Source organism: Vulpes lagopus, chromosome 23 (assembly GCF_018345385.1).
Source record: "Vulpes lagopus strain Blue_001 chromosome 23, ASM1834538v1, whole genome shotgun sequence".
In the NCBI taxonomy this organism is placed as follows: Eukaryota; Metazoa; Chordata; class Mammalia; order Carnivora; family Canidae; genus Vulpes; species Vulpes lagopus.
The window spans coordinates 36,778,958-36,799,704 of record NC_054846.1 but is presented as its reverse complement, the minus strand read 5'-3'; the positions used below and the strand labels follow the sequence as shown (position 1 = coordinate 36,799,704).

The following is a 20,747-nucleotide window of genomic DNA, read 5'->3' as shown; positions in this document are numbered from 1 at the left end:
TAACACTTTTTATGTATTTTTATAGCCAGACATGTTATTACTGCTATAATGTGTATTTTCCAAAAATGTATAATTTCCATATTTTTATTGTGCTTTTACGAATGCTTTTCTTTGATGTTTATAAATGCCGAAAAGGCTCCCTTAAGGAGAAGAATTTTAAATGTAAATAAGCTTTTTTGTCAGTTTAAAGTAAACAAATTGAGACATTATTTAAGGTACATGCCAAATTTTGTGCTTGAACCCTGTCAGTGTCTTATTTACATAGTAATTAAATAACTCAACTTTTGTATTACATTCCAGTGTTTTTTGATGGATATTTGTAACAAAGAATACTTCATATATTTTAAAAAACTTACTGCAGAGAGAGACATTGACCACATATAATGCTTCATAACAGATTGAATATAATAAAACCTTGTAACTGTCTTTTTGCTCTATGCCTCTGAAACAAGACTACAGGAGCCTTATTCAGAATTTTTAAATATAGGAAATGCAACATTAACTCATGTAAAGAATATTTGGTCAGATTATCTTTTTGAAAGAGAAAGGTTATTTGTCCCCTTGTTTTTTACTGTAGAAGCTTTGTCAAACTCTTTCCTTAAAAGTTGACCTCCGCTCAATTTATAAAGAAAACAAAGACATCCTTAGGTAACTGACCAGCTTACTCAAACCTGGTTTCCATAATGAAAAGATCAAGTTTCAGAAAAAATGTAACCCCTTTATATCACATTTGCATTTATAATTCTCAAGCAAACATTCAATTTCATTGTTACCCTCAACAACATTTCTTGAAGCATTTTCCAGAAGTTGATGTCAATGGCTAGTCTCTGAAAACACTCTCAGAAACTATTTAGACTCCGTAAAGTTTACAATCACTTCTTGGAGTCGGCCTCATCTGGACATTACATGTTTTTGTTGTGTACCTTTTGTCATTGAAAGTACAGGAAAAAGATCATTTGTAATTTCTAAGAAATATGTAGAATATTATACAGCTAGCCAGTTAATGAAAGAGGATGAGAAAAGCCAAGAAAATAGATTACTTTTAAATGTCTGGAAAATATCCTCCAAATCAAGGCAAAGATTATGGTTTTGTGGCAGTATTCATTTGGTCATTTTTTTCTGATTTTAAGACTTTGTGAAACAAAATATTAATATTTATAGATTCATGTTATCTCTTTATTATACTATAGCAAGTGGGTGCAAGGAAAATACACAGTAACTACTGTATCAATAAAAAAAATTCCCAAACTTTTACCAGTTTCTAATTTAATCACTTTGGATAAAGTGAATGAAATATTTTCCAATCTCTATGAACGTATGTATTTGAGCCTCTCCATAAATATGCATGAAGTACTTTTCATGTCTTCATAGTAACCCCTTCATCTTTGCTGTTTGTCAAAAGAGAGAAAGGATCAGGTAAGTTCAGGATGTTCTGAACAACCAATGTCTTTATGGTGCACAAATGTGTCCTGAAACGCTTTAGTAGGACATGGTTTAGACACGATTGTCCAGTCCCTTATAGTAAAAGTTGGTCAAGTTTGCTCGCTATGTGGGTTCATATACAAGGAGATCATTTCAGACACTTTAGGCTTCTTCCACAGAATGATAATGTGACTCGTGGAAGAATTATACTAGCTATTTCAAGATAGCTTACTTATTATCTGAGACTCATGGACAAGCCAACAGAAAGCACAATTTATGTGAGCAGCAATCTGTACATAAGGGAAAGAGCACGGTCTGGATATCAGAACAACTGATCTCTCACTTTGGCTTTACTATGAACTAGCTCTGAATATAGAAAAGTCAACTGATTTCTATGTTTCCTACTTTTCTCTTTTATAAGATGTCCATTTAAACTTAAAAAAAAAGCATATGATAGATTACAATTTCAATTATATGAATTTTAATACAAAACATATAAAATCAATTTCAAAAATTTTTCTGTATATACTGAAAATGTTTGTAAGAATGAACTAATGATAGGCCTTCTCTAATTTCTCCTATTAAATGTAGGTACCCAATATAACTTGAAAATATTGAGCATAACTATTCATTTTGCAAAAGGGAATCTAGAAAAAGACTGCTTCCCACAGAAAATTTATTAACAATAGGTGCTCAATTAAATGATTTTATACAATGAACAAGGCCCCTTTTTATATAAATAATCGGGGGAGAAATCTTTTTAAGTCATTTTTTTCTTTCCATCACTCCACCTACACACAAAATTCTGTTGTAAAGACATCACTTCTATGAGGAGGTATTCATTGTAGATGTACAGAAGTCTATGAAAACTTATGTTTACAAGAAAAAAACATTATCATTCTAACCAACTGCATATTCACTCAGATGCTTAATAAAAGCTATCTGATATATATTCTTGAGGAAGTATATACAGCTGGCAACTGTTTTCCAAGACTCAACATTTAACAAACTAAATTTTCTCATTTTAAATCCTTCATGTGTCCTTTTGACACTTAGTTGAAATTTTGGAACTAACATGATCACATTAAAAATATAAATGAAAGTAGCATTAACCATAGACTGATACTCAACTTCAGGAGTTAAAATAAATACAAGTGTGGATTAGAGTAAAATTATCTTGACAATAAGTAAATCAAAACTGCCAAAATGATTAGATTTTTCTTTGAAAATACCCCATCCACTGCGTTCCCTCCAAAGGACAAAAGTAGCAAAAGAGGAAGGTAGCAAAAAAGGAAACAGGAAAGCCTGCTTCAGTAACTGGACATATTGATTTAATTGGCTAAGAAGTCCAAATGCTAATACTCCTAATAATCAGCCATTCCTTTTGTGTTTTGGTAACATATATCCTTATACAATGTATATCAAATGGAATTTTTTGATTCACCTCTGACATTTCAAAATTTCCATTTTTGAATTCCCCTAGTCTTAAGTAAGTAACACATTGTCTACTTTGTTTGAGATCTACAACATTATCCCCAACATCTAGGGCTCCATGATGTAAAATGTCATTTTGTCGATCTTCTGTTCCAGTGCTCACTTTAATTTTTTTAATTAAAATTGGATTTTCAAATATAATCACAAAGACATCTCCTGTTGAAGGTGGTTTCCCCCAAAAGTACTCATCAACACTACTATACGCCTTGCTTGCTTCATAATTTTCAAAAACATTCATGTTGGTATATAGATTTGCAGGAGGGTTATCAGGAATGTCAAATGACTCTTCTTCAAAATCATCATCCTTCAGCTTATTCTCAGTCCCTTTATATGATGAGTAATAACCCATGTGCTGAAAGAGAGATGGTTTAAAACGGATCACATTTTTCTGAGCTAAAAGACCCCGGAAATGAGTTAATAGCCAATCACAAGGCATTTCTTGATAAAACATTAATAAAAAGTGTGCCAAACGTGGGAGATCATGAGAATGATAAAGTTTTCCAATGTAGCCAAGCTTAGAGAACTCAAGAGTTACCCAGTAGGTTCCTTCTAGGGAGGTAATGACTTTCTTGATGGCAGTTAAGAAATTTTTTGAACATCGAACGTCATCTTCAAGCATTACATAATAGTCTGAAGTATTGGCACAAAAATTAAGCAGAAAAGCATAATCTACGTTTTGCTTGGAACGAAATCTGACTCTGTCTTCTGGATCATTGTAATTTCTTTTAAGGCCATCCAGGATTGGGTAATATTCCTCTGGAGCATGTATAACTATTAATCTTCCTGCAATGATATGGTGGGCAAATTTCTGTGTAATATCCTGGACCATGACATCACGCCAGGATGAATTAAAGTCCGCTAGGTGAACCACCACCGAAATTTCCTTCAGCTCTTCGTAGCTGGATTGCTCAAAAATTGACTTGATTGTCTCAAGTAAATAGTTTCCTTTTTTTCGTTTCACTGATGAAAGTCCAATTGTAAGAAACCCTAAGCAAAAGAATTCAGAAGGAAGAAAATTAAATGTGAAATAGGTTTTGAATAACACAGAAAAAAACTTTTCTCCTTAGGCCTGCTACTGTATTAGGTAAATCTAGTAAAAGATATGTATAGAATATTTTGTGAGTGAAGTATTATGCTAAATACATAAAGGCTGCAGTACTTAATACATAATTGACTTTTCTATGGAAAAAATGCATCTTAAGCACAATGACGTATGAGCTTCATTGCTGTGAACATTTATTTATGAAATAAAAAATATGATTTGAGGTGTTTTGCAGCTTAATGCCTATTAGAGAAGATAGATGTTTGGATAATATCCACACTATTAAAAAATGCAAAAGGAGAAGGGAATTCACAGTTAAGGATGACAAACCAGTCTCAAATGATAAAAAAAAGAAAATTAAGCATAACTCATTATTGTAATAATCTCTAAATTTTTCATGCAAAACATGTTACATTTTCGTTTTCCTTTGATCACTCTCATTATCTCACACCAAAAAATTAATAATTGGACTTCACAATTTGATTTTGAAATTTACCTAGAATGCTATTAGAATCCAAAAAAAATTATACTATTTTTAAAAACTGCATTATTACTCAAATGTAGAGTAAATTGTTCCAAAACATGAGTATCACTCTCTTCCTTGTTTTGAAACACATTTTATAGCAATTTCTGTGGGGATATTTTTATTCAGATACCTAAAATCTCAAATTAGAATCTGGATATTTTAGGGGATAAAATAAAACCTTGTGAAATCGCAGTTTACTTCTAACAAGTGTAAATGTCTCCTTATTGAAATATTCTCACTTTTTAAAGTTCTGATTCTCGCCATGATTCAGAACTGAATACAATTACATAACCACTACTTGAAAAATAGGAAAATGTTTATATTCACCAAGATCATTGTTTAATACAGATACCTACTTGTGACTTACGCAATACTGAAAAAACCCTTTCCAAGAATTATCTTTCTCGCTAGTCTGTCAGAGAGGTACAGATTTACACATATTGCTTAAATACCTGGATTTATGGCCCTAACTTCTTTTGAAAAAGGAGTATGTTCTCTGGTACCACTCGATTCAAGAAACCAGCTTAAATGCCCTGGAATAGCCAATACTATTAGAATACTTCCTACATTAAAGGAAGAAATCTATGCATTTTGCATATAATATGCATCTTGCATATTCCTAACGGTTTTTTGGAAGAGCTTTGCACTTGTCATCATTTTTGCTTTATAGATGAGGAAACTAAATCACAGGGAGATGAGCTTGCTTGTGCAAAGTGTAACACCTAGTGAGTGGTGTAGTGCCTAGATCCAAAGTGCCCTGCTTGTACCCTCTGTTTTATATTGTCCCTTTGTATAAAGCAGTGGCATATGTGCCAATACACATTAGTAAGCTTAGGATGGAAAGGGAGAATTAGTAATGTTTGCACAAAGGTAGTGTAACAGATGGAGATAAAAATAAACATTGGCAATCTTATGTAATTAGAAGAAAGCTTAAGAGCTATAGACATTTGAAATGAAGGAATGAATGGAAGACACCTGAATTAAGTTAAGCTACAATTTCCTCAACCTGGTGATCACAGACTCACTTGCATAAACACTTCTTAATGGGGAACTCAATTTCTGTGGTCCCCACATGATCTATCAGGAAATTCATGATATCGCTGTGCTTCATTAATTTCACGAGTCATATTTTTCACACAGAAATATTTTAAAATCAAGTTGAATATTACAATTGATGGCATCTTACAATGAAAACTTAAGCATTAATATTTATGCTTTCCTAGTGGCACATTAATTAGGTCATGACACCTTCCACAGTCTATGGTGTCTTGAAATCCATAAAGTGTGTGTGTAGTATGTTACTCCTCAGACTCAATCTATCTATAGTGAGCTGAATAGTTTTCTCCAAAAATCCAAGTCTACCTGGAACCTCAGGCTGTGACCTTATTTGAAAATAGAGTATTGCAGACATAATTAGTTAAGGATCTTGAGATAAATCACATCAGATTTAGAATGGGCTCTAAATGCAATGATTGGTGTCCTTGAAGAAGAAGAGAGACATAGAGACCAAGGAAAGAAGATCATGTGGAGATGGAGCTTGGGATCATAGTTATGCCCTCACAAACCAGGAAACACCAAGAGTGACCAGAAGCTAAAACAGTCAAGAAAAGATTCTCCCCTATGATTTTCAGGGGAATGGTTCCGCCCCCACCTTGATTTGGAATGCCTGGTCTCCAGAAGTATGAGAAAATACATTTCCATGATTTTAAACTAATTTGTGATAATTTGTTACAGCACCTTGATAAATTAAAATAATGACTTTCACTACTTCAAAAGCAGTGGCAAGGCATAAAAACCAAAGCATTATTATTGGAAAATGTATCAGTAGGATAATAGTTATTTTTAAAAGATATGTTTTATAAGTGCAAATAAATGGATTTTTCTCAGTCTCTCTACATGGTTCTACAGCAAATTGTTTGAAAGTTTATATCTCAAACAGGCATTTAAAAGTTTCTCTTTTTTTGGGATCCCTGGGTGGCGCAGCGGTTTGGCGCCTGCCTTTGGCCCAGGGCGTGATCCTGGAGACCCGGGATCGAATCCCACGTCGGGCTCCCGGTGCATGGAGCCTGCTTCTCCCTCTGCCTGTGTCTTTGCCTCTCTCTCTATCTCTCTGTGACTATCATAAATAAATAAAAATTTAAAAAAAAATAAAAGTTTCTCTTTTTTTGTTATTAATGGAATTGGATCAGTGAGTAATTGCAATTTGTGAAGACATGTTGAATTACTTCCCAAAGAATATATTTTAGTAAAGCCCATAAAGTTTTATTGCTATACAAATGAAGCCAGTTGTCATTGTTTTAAAACAAAAATATTTTATGTATTCTTGATTTGAAAGTGGAGGGATACTTACGCTTTCTTTGTAAAGGTGTGGCAGCTAAGTAGCGATAGGTGACATTGATGGCTCCTGAGAAATTAGATAGGTCTTTGAAAGTATGCACATAACGTTCTGAATTCAGTTGATGTGTGGATGTTTCCCTTATAAGTTGTTTGTCTCCTTCCTGAATGCCAAGAAGGAGGCAAAGAAAATAAATAAATAATAGACGGTCATGGATTAAATAAAGTTTTTCCTTACACAATGAATATATGGGGTTGATATATAATATGGATGTTCTATAAATCTCAGCTACTGGCACCACAAGCTATAGATCTTCATCTCACACTTGAATTCCCACCTAGAGTCTCTACTCCAGACTCCACTACTCTATTACCCTCTTCATACTTCAGTTTGCTTTTCCTACAGTATACATTAATAATGGCATTTTCTTGACAAAAAAAATCTCTACATGAAAACTCCCACTGCCTTTATGTTAAAATTCAAATTCTTTATAATAATTTGATGATCTTAAAATTTCACAGTAATCTACTTCACAGTAATCACATAAAGCTAATTCTTACTAAATTTTCCATATTTTAGTCATATTAAGCATATTAAGATTTTATCTTCTTCAAGCATTATTAAGTAATACCACACATTATTTCTATATAATTATTTCTGGATAATTTATTAATGAAGGAGTTTTAGTCAGTCACCTTTCTGGCCACTATAACCAAAGGCTGTTGAGAACAAATAGCCATGGTCCTTCTGACATTAGTGTTTTTTCAAATGTCTTCAAGATGTCTTAATTAAAATACATTTGTGGCAAGTCAAGGAAGTGTCTTCAGACCTTACACTAGTTTTTCTCATGATATATTTGCTTGCTGCTTATGTGTGTGTGTGTAAACTAGCCTGTTGGAATTGAAGTCTGGTCCTTTTATATTTAAGATCCCCTTTATGTAATTGGTAAGGGACTTATGTTTTCCAATTTTTGAGAAGGTTTATATTAAAAAATACTCATATTTAGCTTAAAATATATGATTAATTACTAATTGGTTCCCTTTTCTCTCTTTAGTATAAGTTCAATAGTACATTTTGATTACCTAAGCACGATTTGATCAAGTCTTGTTGGTTATATATTATTTGCAAAATATCGATTTGCCTGGCCTTTGTATCTGGCTTACTACCACAAGTAGAATATATTCAAAGATAACCTATTTAGAAATAATTTTGTTGTTGTTTTTAGGCAAGTGTCTACTGTACTGTGTGATATCATATGGATCTATTTCCATTATTCCATGTAGAATGGCAGGCCAGGCATATGTAAGCCATTAAACCATTAAGCCCATAAGCCATTAAGACTATAGAGAAAGTAAATGCATTTGAACAAATTTGGTCTTCATATTATCTGCCTGTGGTCAATAAAACTTTAATTAAACCAGTGTTTATAAAAAATTAGAAAGTATTCAAATACAAATTTTACTTCATTTGGAACATTCAATATTTTGCTTCAAATTCAAATGTCAATAAAGAAAGAGACCGACTCAAAATTTTAAATCAATGGCCGACTGGAATTGTCTTAGAATAAAAATTGAGAATATTAGGCCATGACTGGGAGGAGCTTCCAATCTGGTCTTTGCTAATTCAAGATCCATTCTGAATATCTCTTCTGTATACTCAATTATGTTTATAAACTTACACTCAATCTATAATACTGTATTTCTATTTTTATATTGTCTTGATAATTGAGGAAAATATGTTAGTCTTTTACAATATGTATAATATATTTGCCATCTATAAGTAACACTTCCAAATTATATGAAATTATACCTTCAGTTCTATATTTCTTATACCAACTGAATATCTGTTGGATTCTGATAATTGTAATTTCTTTACACAGAAATATTTTGGTCTCTGTCTCCCTGGAAACATATAAAACATTATTAAAGCTTTAAAATAAATTTATGATTGCCAAAAAGTAACTAAGGACTCAGTTCAGCACCAACTGCTTATACTAGTAATGTGATAGTGCCCATTATCAATAGAGTCTAGAAGAAATATCTATAAAAATCACAGTAGTAACAATTCTGAATTCATTTCATCATTCTGTTCTTATGTGATTTTACAGTCTAAAGGAAGTTCAGGATATTGAATCTTTCTTTAAGAATTCTATCTTGAATGTGTAAAAATCCAGACCTTTTCTGTGTGAAGGTAGAGTACATTCATCCTGATTGAAGGACATAACAGAATATAAAATGAAATGGAAGTTATATGAAAGCACTTTATTAAATTCTCAAGAACAAGCTTCTTTACACTTTTCAGCATAAATAAATAATGCAACTTTCACCTAAGTCAGTCTTGTTGGCTGCTTTCCAGAGGCATCTACCTGAACAGCGAGGCTCTCCCTGGATACCTTCTTTCTGTAGCTACTATGCTGTGGTGTATTTCTCAGTAATAAGACAAAGCTTTATGACAATCATTTTCTGGATAGGAATGCAATTCAATGCACTAGCTACAGACTAAGTATATACCCTAGTGGCTACTTTGAAGATGCTCACAGCCCAGAGGCTAAGTTGATTGGGCATGTAGCATCTCTTCTACTTAGACTGCCTTGTAATAGTATTTGTCTCTTGCACTGAGCTTGGCTTCCTTTCCCAATGAAAGGCACATATGTCCCGGATATGTAAGCAATCCATTAAACTGTTATATGCCACGGATTTAAGGCCACAAATGCATTTTTCTACCAAAAACAGCAGAATAGAATGTGCTCCTTAACTCCAGAGATCTTTTACTTGTAATTATTTGTCTGATTTCTCTGAATTATAACTCGTATTTCCCCCGGAAATAAGGAAGGTAGGAAAAGAAAAATGTACTATTGTCTATATTTAGCAAATTGTACACATTGTGGTATTCTGGAGTTAAGGCAAAAAAAGTCGAATGAGATAATGTTGTGAAAACTGAAATAAACACGAATAAAAAGGTCAAAAGGGACAAGTGTTACAGAGAAACTACATCGTATACCAGCAGGTAGCTTGTTCTCCTTGGCAATTAAACATTTTTAGAAAAACATCTTAATGTAATTTTACATTAATTATTTAAAGAATGTTTTAAGTCTTTATACATATTAAGCCTTGGGATAAAATTTAGCTCTAAATGCATTTATGTAAAAAAATCATCTAATAAATAGAGAGAAATGAAACTAATAAAAATACTGTCATTAAATTTTCAGTAAGGGGAGTGCTTGTATTTAACCACCATTTTTAAAACTATTTTATTTATTTATTCATGAGAGACACACAGACATAGGCAGAGGGAGAAGCAGGCTCCATGCAGGAAGCCTGATGTGGGACTCAATCCTAGGACCAGGATCACGCCCTGAGCCAAAGGCAGATGCTCAACCGCTGAGCCACCCAGGTGTCCCTTAACCATCATTTAAACTCACTTTTTCCCCAACCTAATATAAGTATTTAAAAATAATTACAATTTTTAAAACTAAGGAGCAATCCCTTCTCTACACTTGGGCTTACTTATAAATTTGACTAGATATATGTGTAATCTAGCCAGAGAAAATTTCATTGACAAAATATTCTTTTAGTAAGAGCTGTTTCATTAAATCACACCTTTTACATTAGTTAGATAGGACTGAAATTTGTATAGAAATGTGTAAAACTCCACAAGACAGGACAATAGTATTTGATCTTTATAAAAATATACTCTATTACTCCTTACACATTTTATAATGAATTTGAAGAGATTCTATATCAACAAGATATAAGGATGCTTGTTACACACAATGGTCTTTTGTCTGTTTAAAATGAAACACTGAAATTGGGTTTGAAAGTGTCTCAGAAATGCAAGTCATTGGATACAATAAGTATCCTGCCAATATCATGTGTTTTATTTACAAAATGTAACAAAAAGAGTAGGATTTTTTCAGATATCTTAAGCTCAATTCACATAGAAAGTGAATAAGAAAAATGTTCATGTTATTCTCCTCAGACATAAAATGATGTGATACCTATAACAATAACAAATGATAGAACAAAATGAGTGCTCAAAATTATCCAGAGTAAGTCCTTTTGTATATTTCTAGAATTTACTTAAAAATTTATTTATATGTTATATGCTAACTTATCCTTTATAAGCTACTAGTTTTCACATCATTATCTCCAGTTCCTCAGCTTCTTTACTACTTTTCTGTGAATATAAATACATAACATGGTGGCCATTTATGGCATTTGATTCAAAATCAAATGAGGTGTCATACATTATAACAAAATATTACTTCTTAACAAAATAGTATAATTAGTATCATTATTAAAAATAAGATTTTGAAAATTTGATGATAATATAAAAAATTGAGAAAGTAAGGACTAATATCTTCAAGCAATTTTTAAAATTCTATATATTTCAAGTTAAAGCTCAAAAAGTATTATGGTGTACACACAAATAAAATAATTCAGCATAGTGATGATAGCTAATTTATTTATAACTAAATGTGCATATTTGAACTACTATATGCAAGAAAACATTGCAACATAAATCAAAGTAATTGTATTGCTGGTAATATAGGATTAATACAAGTAGCTAGATAGAAAGTATATATGTTACAGTTTTGCTCAAACTAATGCTATTCCAGGAACCTGAGATTGAAATCAGGTTACAATTGGACTAAGCCTAATTTGACTTAGACCTTATTTATAACAGCAACAACAAAAATAACCTCCAAAACTTACCAGAACATAGCTGTCTTCAATGTACAAGTTCATAAAGAGAAGGAAAATGACAAGAACTCCCAAGAATGACACTGTGGAACGTTTTCGCAGGCATCTCATTTTATCGAGTATTTCAAAAATATGCTTCATTTGACAAAATTTAAACATTCTATCCTGTGGAAAAGAGGCACAAAATTACTGACGATTAATTTTGGATGTATTTTTTCATAATATGTATCAAAAGCCAGGCCTTTATAAAATCTCACCCTTCACACGTTTTTAACTAAAGTTGTTTCCAATTTCACAACTGTGACTTTCACAGATGGTTCATATTTTAACATAAGGTCAATACACTGCCTTATATTGATGTGGAATAAATAAAAATAAAAGGCAAGTCTCAATTATTTCTGCACATACAAACATTGATAATGGTAACATGTAAAAAAAAGTTCTTTGATTAAACAGAAGAAAAATAAAAGAGAAAGACAAACTATAAGGTAACTTCTACTGCCTCATAGGATAATGTAATGAAAATGGAAGAAATTAGAAGCATGGGCCTAATATTGATTTTGGAGTAAGTGCACTGGGAAGAGCACCTGGGAGGGAGTCTGAGTCAGAGAAAGAAAGTTGTAAAGGAAGTTAAAGTTTTGGGGTAAGTGCAAACATATCTTTGAGAACTTGAGTTAACAGTTGGTTTGCTTATTTTTCCAATAATTCTTGTTAAGTAGAAGTAAATACTGGAGTGGCATATCTACATTGTCTTGCTTGATATACTAATTAGAAGTTTGGCTATTTACAGTAATTCATAGCCTGCAAACAGAATAAAACAAAACAAAACAAAACAACAAAAAACCCACCAAGATTACTGCCAGCGAGATTAGTGGAAATCTAATTTTTCCCCCCTTCCACTCATGTACATCTTGTGTTATCTTCCAATCACTGATTTGTTTAGATTACTGATTGTTTGTTCAAAAAGTATAAACATATATGGAATGATCAAAAGACCGGTTGAATCATATTTTGTCTAAAATCAAGGATAGTCTGGAAACTGTGCCCCTTCGAGTTGGGTACTGGGTCTTCCTGAGCTCAGTGTTAGCATGAAGTATTTATATAAATAAAGAACTTCAAGAAGTGAAAATGGCCTGTACCCCAAGCCATTAAATGATGTCTAGGACACACCAGGCAAACAATGTCTCTTTGATGAATTAATACAAGAAGGAATTTATGAATCTTTATAAACTATAAGAAAGAATATTAGGAATTGGGAGAAAGGCTTAACAAAGGCAGACAATGGAAGAAGTCTCAAAAGAAATATAAGAATTATTGTTCATTTTCTTTAGCCATATTTTTCTTTAGGTTATTAGGTATTGGGAGAAAGGCTTAACAAAGGGAGAGAATAAGTCTCAAAAGAAATATAAGCATTATTGTTCATTTTCTTTAGCCATATTTTTCTTTAGGTTATTTTATTTTTCTTGTTAATTTACAGAAGTTTTAAATATATGTCTAGAGATGCATATATATACATTTATCTTTGCTTATGTTGCAAATATTTAGATATATTCCCCAAGTATTATATTTTCTTCTTCTTGGTCTCACTTCTGCAGTGAGTGTCTTTTATTTCAAATTTATTTCCTACATACAGCTTTTATTTTTTGGTATAATGTTTAAAAAATCCTTCCCAATTTTTTGTTTGTTTTTCATGGATAGATTTTTAATATATCTAGACTTTATCTTTGTGTCTTTTATCATGTAGCAGAATAGTTTTGTTTATTAATTTTTCATATGGAGAGCTGATGGTCTTCTACTTACAGGGAACTGGCCATAACTACTAGTCACATTACCACTCCTGACTTCAAGCGTGTGGGGAAGTGTAATCTCCTGTGTAACCAAAAATAAAGAAGAACATTACTATTGTATCCCATACTTTATATCGAATCATCCATTCTTTTGATATGTGATGCTACTTCTAGAATAAGGCCACTTTCTAATTTTCATTTACAGGTTAAAAATGTATTTATAAATCCATCATTTATAACATTTTTCAGTAATAAAATATATAGCAATTTCAAACCAAAACATAAGTGAAATTCTTCTTAAAATTTTAAAAAATATTTAAGTGAAATTCTGTTACCTGGTAATGATTCTACAGATGAAACTGCATCATGTTTTAAAAGATTTTTATATGTATTTTGAAAATTGACAAAAATACAAAGCATTAGAATCTAATTATACACCACGGGACACAATATTTTTAAATGTCAATTTGGGAAGACTTATCAATAGCACGAAATGCATGTATTCCCTTTGATTCTGCAATTATACTTCTAAAAATCTATTCAAAGACAAAAATTGTATTTGGGAGTAAATGTTTAACTATGATGCTAGAAGACTGTAAAATAAATTGGAAACAATAAGATACTAACCACTATTATCTCAGTATAGAAGAATTATCAAGAATATTCAATCTTGTTTTTACTGTTTTCAATTTCCATACTTTCAAAGTACATACATTTAGTATTTAAAAAGTTACTTTTAATTTTCAAAATTCTCTACTGTTGGAAAATAAAACTGCATTTTATTTCTTGTATACAAAAGCAAAATGCAGCAATTTTTTCCAGGAAATAAAATTTTAAAAATGTAGCACTGTATGGTATGTTTTGGATGCCCTAACTTGAATGTTACAAGTTCAATATAAACGCTAAGTCAAGAAGAAGTATATTCTAATTTTATTCCTTTGAGACAAAGGAATAAAGGAAAAAATGTAAATAATGTGACTGCAAATTCAATCTGTAAAGTCTAATTGTAGATAATTATATACAAAGAATATAAGAATACCTATTAAAATTTATTAAATACTTACTAAATGCTAGGCAATACAGTTTGCATGGGTAACTCATTGATCCTTCATAACAATGCTGAGATTATAATAGTACCATTAGTTTTACAAAGGAAAAAAAAAACGTAGGGTTTTCTTGAGATGTCTTAATAAGGAAAGGTTCCAGTTTTTAAATATTGTAATTGATCAGAATCTGCTCTATTAACTACTATTGGTATATGGTTTACTAATTAGGTTTCATACAACATTTTAAACATATTGTTGCCAACAAACTATCTCACCTATTCAATCTCTTGAATAACATAGAAATAATATAAAAGATAAATTCAGTTTTTGGCAGAAAAATTTTAATGACTAATAAATATATAAATATATAATGTGAGGAGGTGGGTGGGATAAGTGATATTTCAAGTAATATGAGAAGTAGAAAATATAACACTTTGGAGGCAATACTTCAGAGCACTCCGCAATAATTCAAAAATAGTACAAAACAACAACAAAACCCCCCATTGAAATTCCAGAGTTGGCAAAGAAAGAATCCTGAGAGAATAATGGTGACCATCTAAATTCTAATATCCAATCCTTTAAGTTAGAATTCTCCAAATCCAAGCACAAATAACCTTCCATAGTGTACATCCTCGGCATACCCACGAGAAAGCTAATAGCACAAACTTCACTGTACATGTAAGTTAAAACAATAACACCCAGAAAAAACAATACTGTACATGTAAGTGAAAACAAGAACACCCAGAATTGGCTGAGGAGCCCAAACTAAAGCAAACAAATGATCAGAAAACAGACCAAAATATATGTGATTTAATAAATAAATAATACCAGACAAACCACAGTAAAAGAAAAGGAAGCTAGTAATTCATCCATAGTCCTGTCCCATCTGAAACAGAATCATCTGGGTCAAGAAAAATCTAAATAAATATTCAGAAAAAAAGGAAGAAAAAACCCTAGAATTACAGTCAATTAAATTTACTAAGAGGAAAACAAAATTGCTGATTTCAGGTAGGGAGAAGGGACTCTATGGTTAGTTAGGTTATCTTTTTATTGTGCCATGAAGCAAGGAAGTCACAGAGATTAGCAGGAACATATCTAAACAGCGTAAAGAGGCTTATATTGAGAAAATATGATAAAATCAAGACTATGATTGATAATAAAATATTTAATTAGTATAAATTCATGTAGATAAGCCAATAATAAAAGGAAGAGAAAGAAAAAGTAAGAGTAAGAAACCTATCTACCACTATTAGAGGTGATCACCACATCATCTTCTGATTCTAGAAATTGATAATTAAAAGTATTAAGGTTTCCTGAATTACAAGGAGGAAATGTATTTCATCCAAATTTAATGATTGGTATTTTCAGATACTGGACAACAGGCAGTACAGGGCAATGATCTCTGAAGGAAAGGAAATGAAAGTAGTGCCAGGATTTTTCCATTTAGTTGCCAGAAGGCAGTTTTCAAAAGTCAGGGCATGATGTTGATGTAAGAAATTGAGTAAGTCACAAATAGAAAGATATCTGTGTTTATGTATTGAAAAGAGTTAGTATTGTTGAAATGCCCATACTACCCAAAGCCAATAGATTCAGTGCAATCCCTATCAAATTCCAATGGTATTTTTTTAATAGAAATAGAAAAAAAATGAAAATTTGATTGGACTCATAAAAGACCCTGAAAACCCAAAGCAATCATAAGAAAGAATAACAAAGCACTGAGGGGGTCACTTGATGGGATGAGCACTGGGTGTTATGCTATATGTTGGCAAATCGAACTCCAATAGAAAAATATGCAATAAAAGAAAAGAAAGAATAACAAAGCTAGAGACATCCCTAGCTTGAAATCACACTTCCTGATTTCAAACTACTGTTATATTCCAAAGCTATTGTAATCAAAACAGTATGATACTGTCAAAGAAACAGACACAGTTCAATGGACAGAATCAAGAATAAGCCCACACATTTACAGTCAACTAAATATTTGACAGGACAGCCAAGAATACTTGGTAAGGAAAGGATAGTCTCTTTAAATGATGCTGGGAAAATTGGACAGCTGCATGTAAAAGAATGAAAATGGACCCCTATCTTATACAACTCACAAAAATTAACTCAAGGTACATTAACGACTTAAGTTTAAGACTTGAAGCCATAAATTTCCTAGAAGAAAACATAGGGAAAAAACTCCTTGACATTAATCTTGGTATTTTTGGGATATGACACCCAAAATATAAGGAAAAAAAAGCAAAAATAAACAAGTGAACTATATTGATTAAAAAACTCCTGCACCGGGATCGCTGGGTGGCGCAGCGGTTTGGTGCCTGCCTTTGGCCCAGGGCACGATCCTGGAGACCCGGGATCGAATCCCACGTCAGGCTCCCGGTGCATGGAGCCTGCTTCTCCCTCTGCCTGTGTCTCTGCCTCTCTCTCTCTCTCTCTCTCTGTGACTATCATAAATTAAAAAAAAAAAAATTAAAAAAAAACCTCCTGCATGACAAAAGAAAGAATCAACAGAATGTAAAGGCAACCAACGAAATGGAAGAAAACACTCACAGATCATATATCTGCTAAGGGGTTAATACCAAAAATACATTAAAAAACTCAATCAACTCAGTAGCAAAAAATCTCCAATTATCTGATGAGCAGAAGATCTGAATAGACATTTTCCTAGGGAAGACATACAATAGGCCAAATGGTACATGAAAAGACACTAACCACTAGTAATTGTCATGGAAATGAATATAAGAGTCAATGAGATATCACATCTGTTAAGATGGTTATTATTGAAAAGACTAGAAATAAGTATTGGTGAGGGTGTGGAGAAAAGAGTACCCTTGTGCACTGTTGGTGGGATGTAAATTGGTGCAGTCACCAAAGAAACAGAATAGTAGTTCCGCAAAAAATTAAGAATAAATCTACCATGTGATCTTGCAATTCCACTTCTGGGTGCATATATGATGGAAAAGACATTACTATCTTGAAAAATCCCTGCACCTCCATGTTAACTGTAGTTTTCTTCACAATAGTCAAAATATGGAAACAACCTAAATATCTGTCACCAGGATGAGTGAATGAAGAAAATATGGTATGTATATGTGTGAATACATATACACATATACAAATACATATATATTATATATACATACTCACACATATAAATATGTTGGAATACTATTCAGCCATAAAAAAGAAGGAAACTTTGCCATTTGAGACAATATGGATAGATCTTGTGGGCATTATGCTAGGTGAAATAAGTCAGACAGAAAAACAAAAATACTGTATGATTTTACAGACAGAACCTGAAAAAACCAAATTCACAGAAACAGAGAATTTAGAAGAGCAGATGCCAGGGCCTGGGAGGGTGGGAAAAATAGGGAGATGTCAGTCAAAGGGTACAAATTCCAGTTGTAAGATGAATAAGTTCTGAGAACCTAATGTGCTACACAGTGCCCAATAGTTAACAGTATGATATTGTAAGTTTGAGAGTTGCCAAGAAAGTAGATCTTAAATACTCTCACCACAAAAAACCAAAGTGGTAATTATGTGAGGTGATAAATAACCTTATTTTGGTAATCATTTTGAAATATATACATTTATCAAATGATCACATTGTATATCTTATACTGACAAAATGTTAGATGTCAATTATATTTTAGTAAACCCAGGGGAAAATATAGCAAAGAAACTTCACGTTCATATGGCTTGAAAGCAAATTCTACCAAATATTTTTGAGGAAAAAACAATATTCTATGCAAGGTCTTTTAGATAAAAGACGTTTTTAAACATTTATTATTGAAGTATAATTGACATGCAATGTTACATTAATTTCAGGTGTACAACATGTTGATTTGAGAATTCTATACATTACTCCGTGCTCATTGTGTAGTCACCATCTGTCACCATACAGTGTCATTACAATATTGTTGACTATATTCCCTATGTTGTGTTTTCATCTTTGTGACTTGTTTATGGGATGAATGGAAGTTTTACATCTTAATTCCCTTCATATATTGCCCATCCCTTGACCCATCTTCCCTCTGGCAGCTACCAGCTGTTCTCTGTTTTTACTAGCCTGTTTATTTTTTTAGATTCTACATATAAGGAAATTATATGGCACTTGTCTTTCTCTGTTTGACTTATTTCATCTAGCATAATAACTCCTAGATCCATCCATGTTGTTGCAAATGGCATGATCTCATTTTTTAATGACCAAGTAGTATTCCATTGTAATGTGTGTATGTGTGTATATCTATATATGTCTAATCTTCTTTATCCATTCATCTATGGATGGACATTTGGGCTGCTTCCAAACTTTGGCTATTGTAAATAATGCTGCAATAAACATAAGAGTGCATCTATCTTTTCAAATTACTGCTTTTATTTTCTTTGAGTAAATAGCCAGTGGTGGCATTACTGGATCATAGGGCATTTCTGTTTTTAATTTTTTGGGGAAACTCCACACTGTGTTTCACAGTGATTGCACAAATGTACATCCCCACCAATGATGGATGAGGGTTCCCTTTTCTCTACATCCTCATCAACACTTGTTATTTCTTGTCTTTGTGATACTAGCCATTTTGACTGGTATGAGGTGATATCTCTGCGTGGTTTCGATTTGCATTTCCCTGATGACTAATGATGTTGAGTGTCTTTTCATGTTCAAACAATAGAATGTTTATTTGTTATTTTGTCATTTTACAAATAAGTTATAGGAGTAAAAAAAAAAAGATAGTGAAAACAATTTCATTAGAAGTATTAGTAAGGATGTAAGCAAAAATAATCCCAATTTTATTCCTTATTTTTCTAATTTAGAACTATATGTTCCTAATGTTTCATAAACTGCTTTTCAACCATCATTCCTGAAGCAGGAATGTATCCATCTTGTGAGTTCTAATTCCAAATTTCAAGTACATCTCAAACAGGTATCATTACTTCAGGTTCTTCTTGAACTTGCACCATGAAAACTCAATGCTCTTGGGAAATTTGATGGCACATAATTTTGTTAAAGCAAGAATAGTCTTCTTATTTGATTTATAATAACTTTACATTTTCTTTTTTAGAGGTAGAAACACCAGTCTCACATCTACATTTATTTTCTTCCAACTCATTTTGTTTACACACCAGCATTTGTGTGCTAATAACAGTATCAAGTAGATTTTGGTGTAAACATCATAAGAAATGAATGAATACTCTTCCATATCCACTGAACACAAAAGAGTTTTAGCTTCTCATTACGCAACGTTGTGAGATGAAATCCTGTTTAAAGATGTTCTAAATAAGAATACCACATTTTATTTCTTCTTTAGACATAAATCTTTCAGTCAGTAATTTCTCTGAATTTTTATACTATCAATTTTACCATTATCATATGGAGTAGTGTACACTCTATCTTTTTGCATTCATCATCTGATTCATCTAATAATCATGAAGTGAATACTTCTGTTTATATTTTTCTCCTTGTCATTATCAGAAAATGAAAAACTCTGAATATTCAACTGTGTTCCATGAAAAGTTAAAAAAAATAACTACGAAGATGGAGTCTTTAGATTTCATTTCTACCTACTTGAAAGATGATGCAATACTCTGTAATACAATATGAAGAGATTTAACACTCGGCATAGTGAGTAGAGACTCAATACCTGATTATAATCATCCAGCTTGCTAAGAAACCAGATAGTAATTATTACCACCAGAACAGAGAAATGATAATTGTGTGACATGATGGAGGTATGACATGACTACAATGACAATTATATTACAATATATGGATATATCAAATCAAGATGTTGTACACATTAAACTTATACAGTGTTATAAGTCAAATATATTTCAACAAAAATAAGGGCATAGGAAAAAAGGGTTAACAGTGTCTTTTGATGAGGAATGACTTTTAGAGTTCATCAGGTTGAATTTATTATTCTTTTAGTGTAGTGCTTTTCTGTATTCTGACAAGCAATCACCTAATTTTCCTATTTTCCTATAGAAGCTGTGTAGTTTTAGTTTTAGGTTTAGGTTTACATATTAACTCAAATTAATTTTGGCTTATGATGTGAGGAAAAGGATGAGGTTCCTTTTTCATCCTGTAGACTTAATCAGTTGCTCAAGTACCACTTGTTGAAAGACTTTATTTGGTGCCTTTGCTGAAAACAATTTGATTTGTACATAGTTATATATCTGAAGTCTTTCTTTGGTATATTAATCTATTTGTCTACCTTGATGCCAATACTACACTATCCAAATTATCATCTCTTTATTATAAGTCCTTTAGTTTACCTCTTCTTTTCCAAGATTTTTTTGGCTTTTTCATGTCCTTTGCATTTCTGTGGAAATTATATAATAACTCAGTTTTGACAGAAAAAAACTAGTTAGGATTTTTATTAGGACTTTGTTAGGTC

At 32.1% G+C, this 20,747-nt stretch overlaps 1 protein-coding gene across 4 annotated transcripts in view; it reads right to left on the bottom strand.

Annotated features, from left to right (window-relative positions):
- Positions 1-1,887: 1,887 nt before the first annotated feature.
- The window catches only part of MGAT4C (MGAT4 family member C), a 401,472-nt gene continuing 382,612 nt past the window's right edge, over positions 1,888-20,747 (bottom strand). For 3 of the 4 annotated variants that reach the window (XM_041738643.1, XM_041738640.1, XM_041738641.1), the window contains 3 exons: positions 11,535-11,687; positions 6,835-6,982; positions 1,888-3,903 (listed from right to left, as the gene is read on the bottom strand). In XM_041738643.1, the coding sequence (XP_041594577.1) occupies positions 2,762-3,903; positions 6,835-6,982; positions 11,535-11,681 (1,437 nt within the window). In that variant the 5' untranslated portion in view covers positions 11,682-11,687 and the 3' untranslated portion in view covers positions 1,888-2,761. Of the gene's footprint in view, positions 3,904-6,834; positions 6,983-11,534; positions 11,688-13,322; positions 13,392-20,747 lie in introns of all 4 variants that reach the window. The other variant, XM_041738642.1, reaches the window with a different exon arrangement.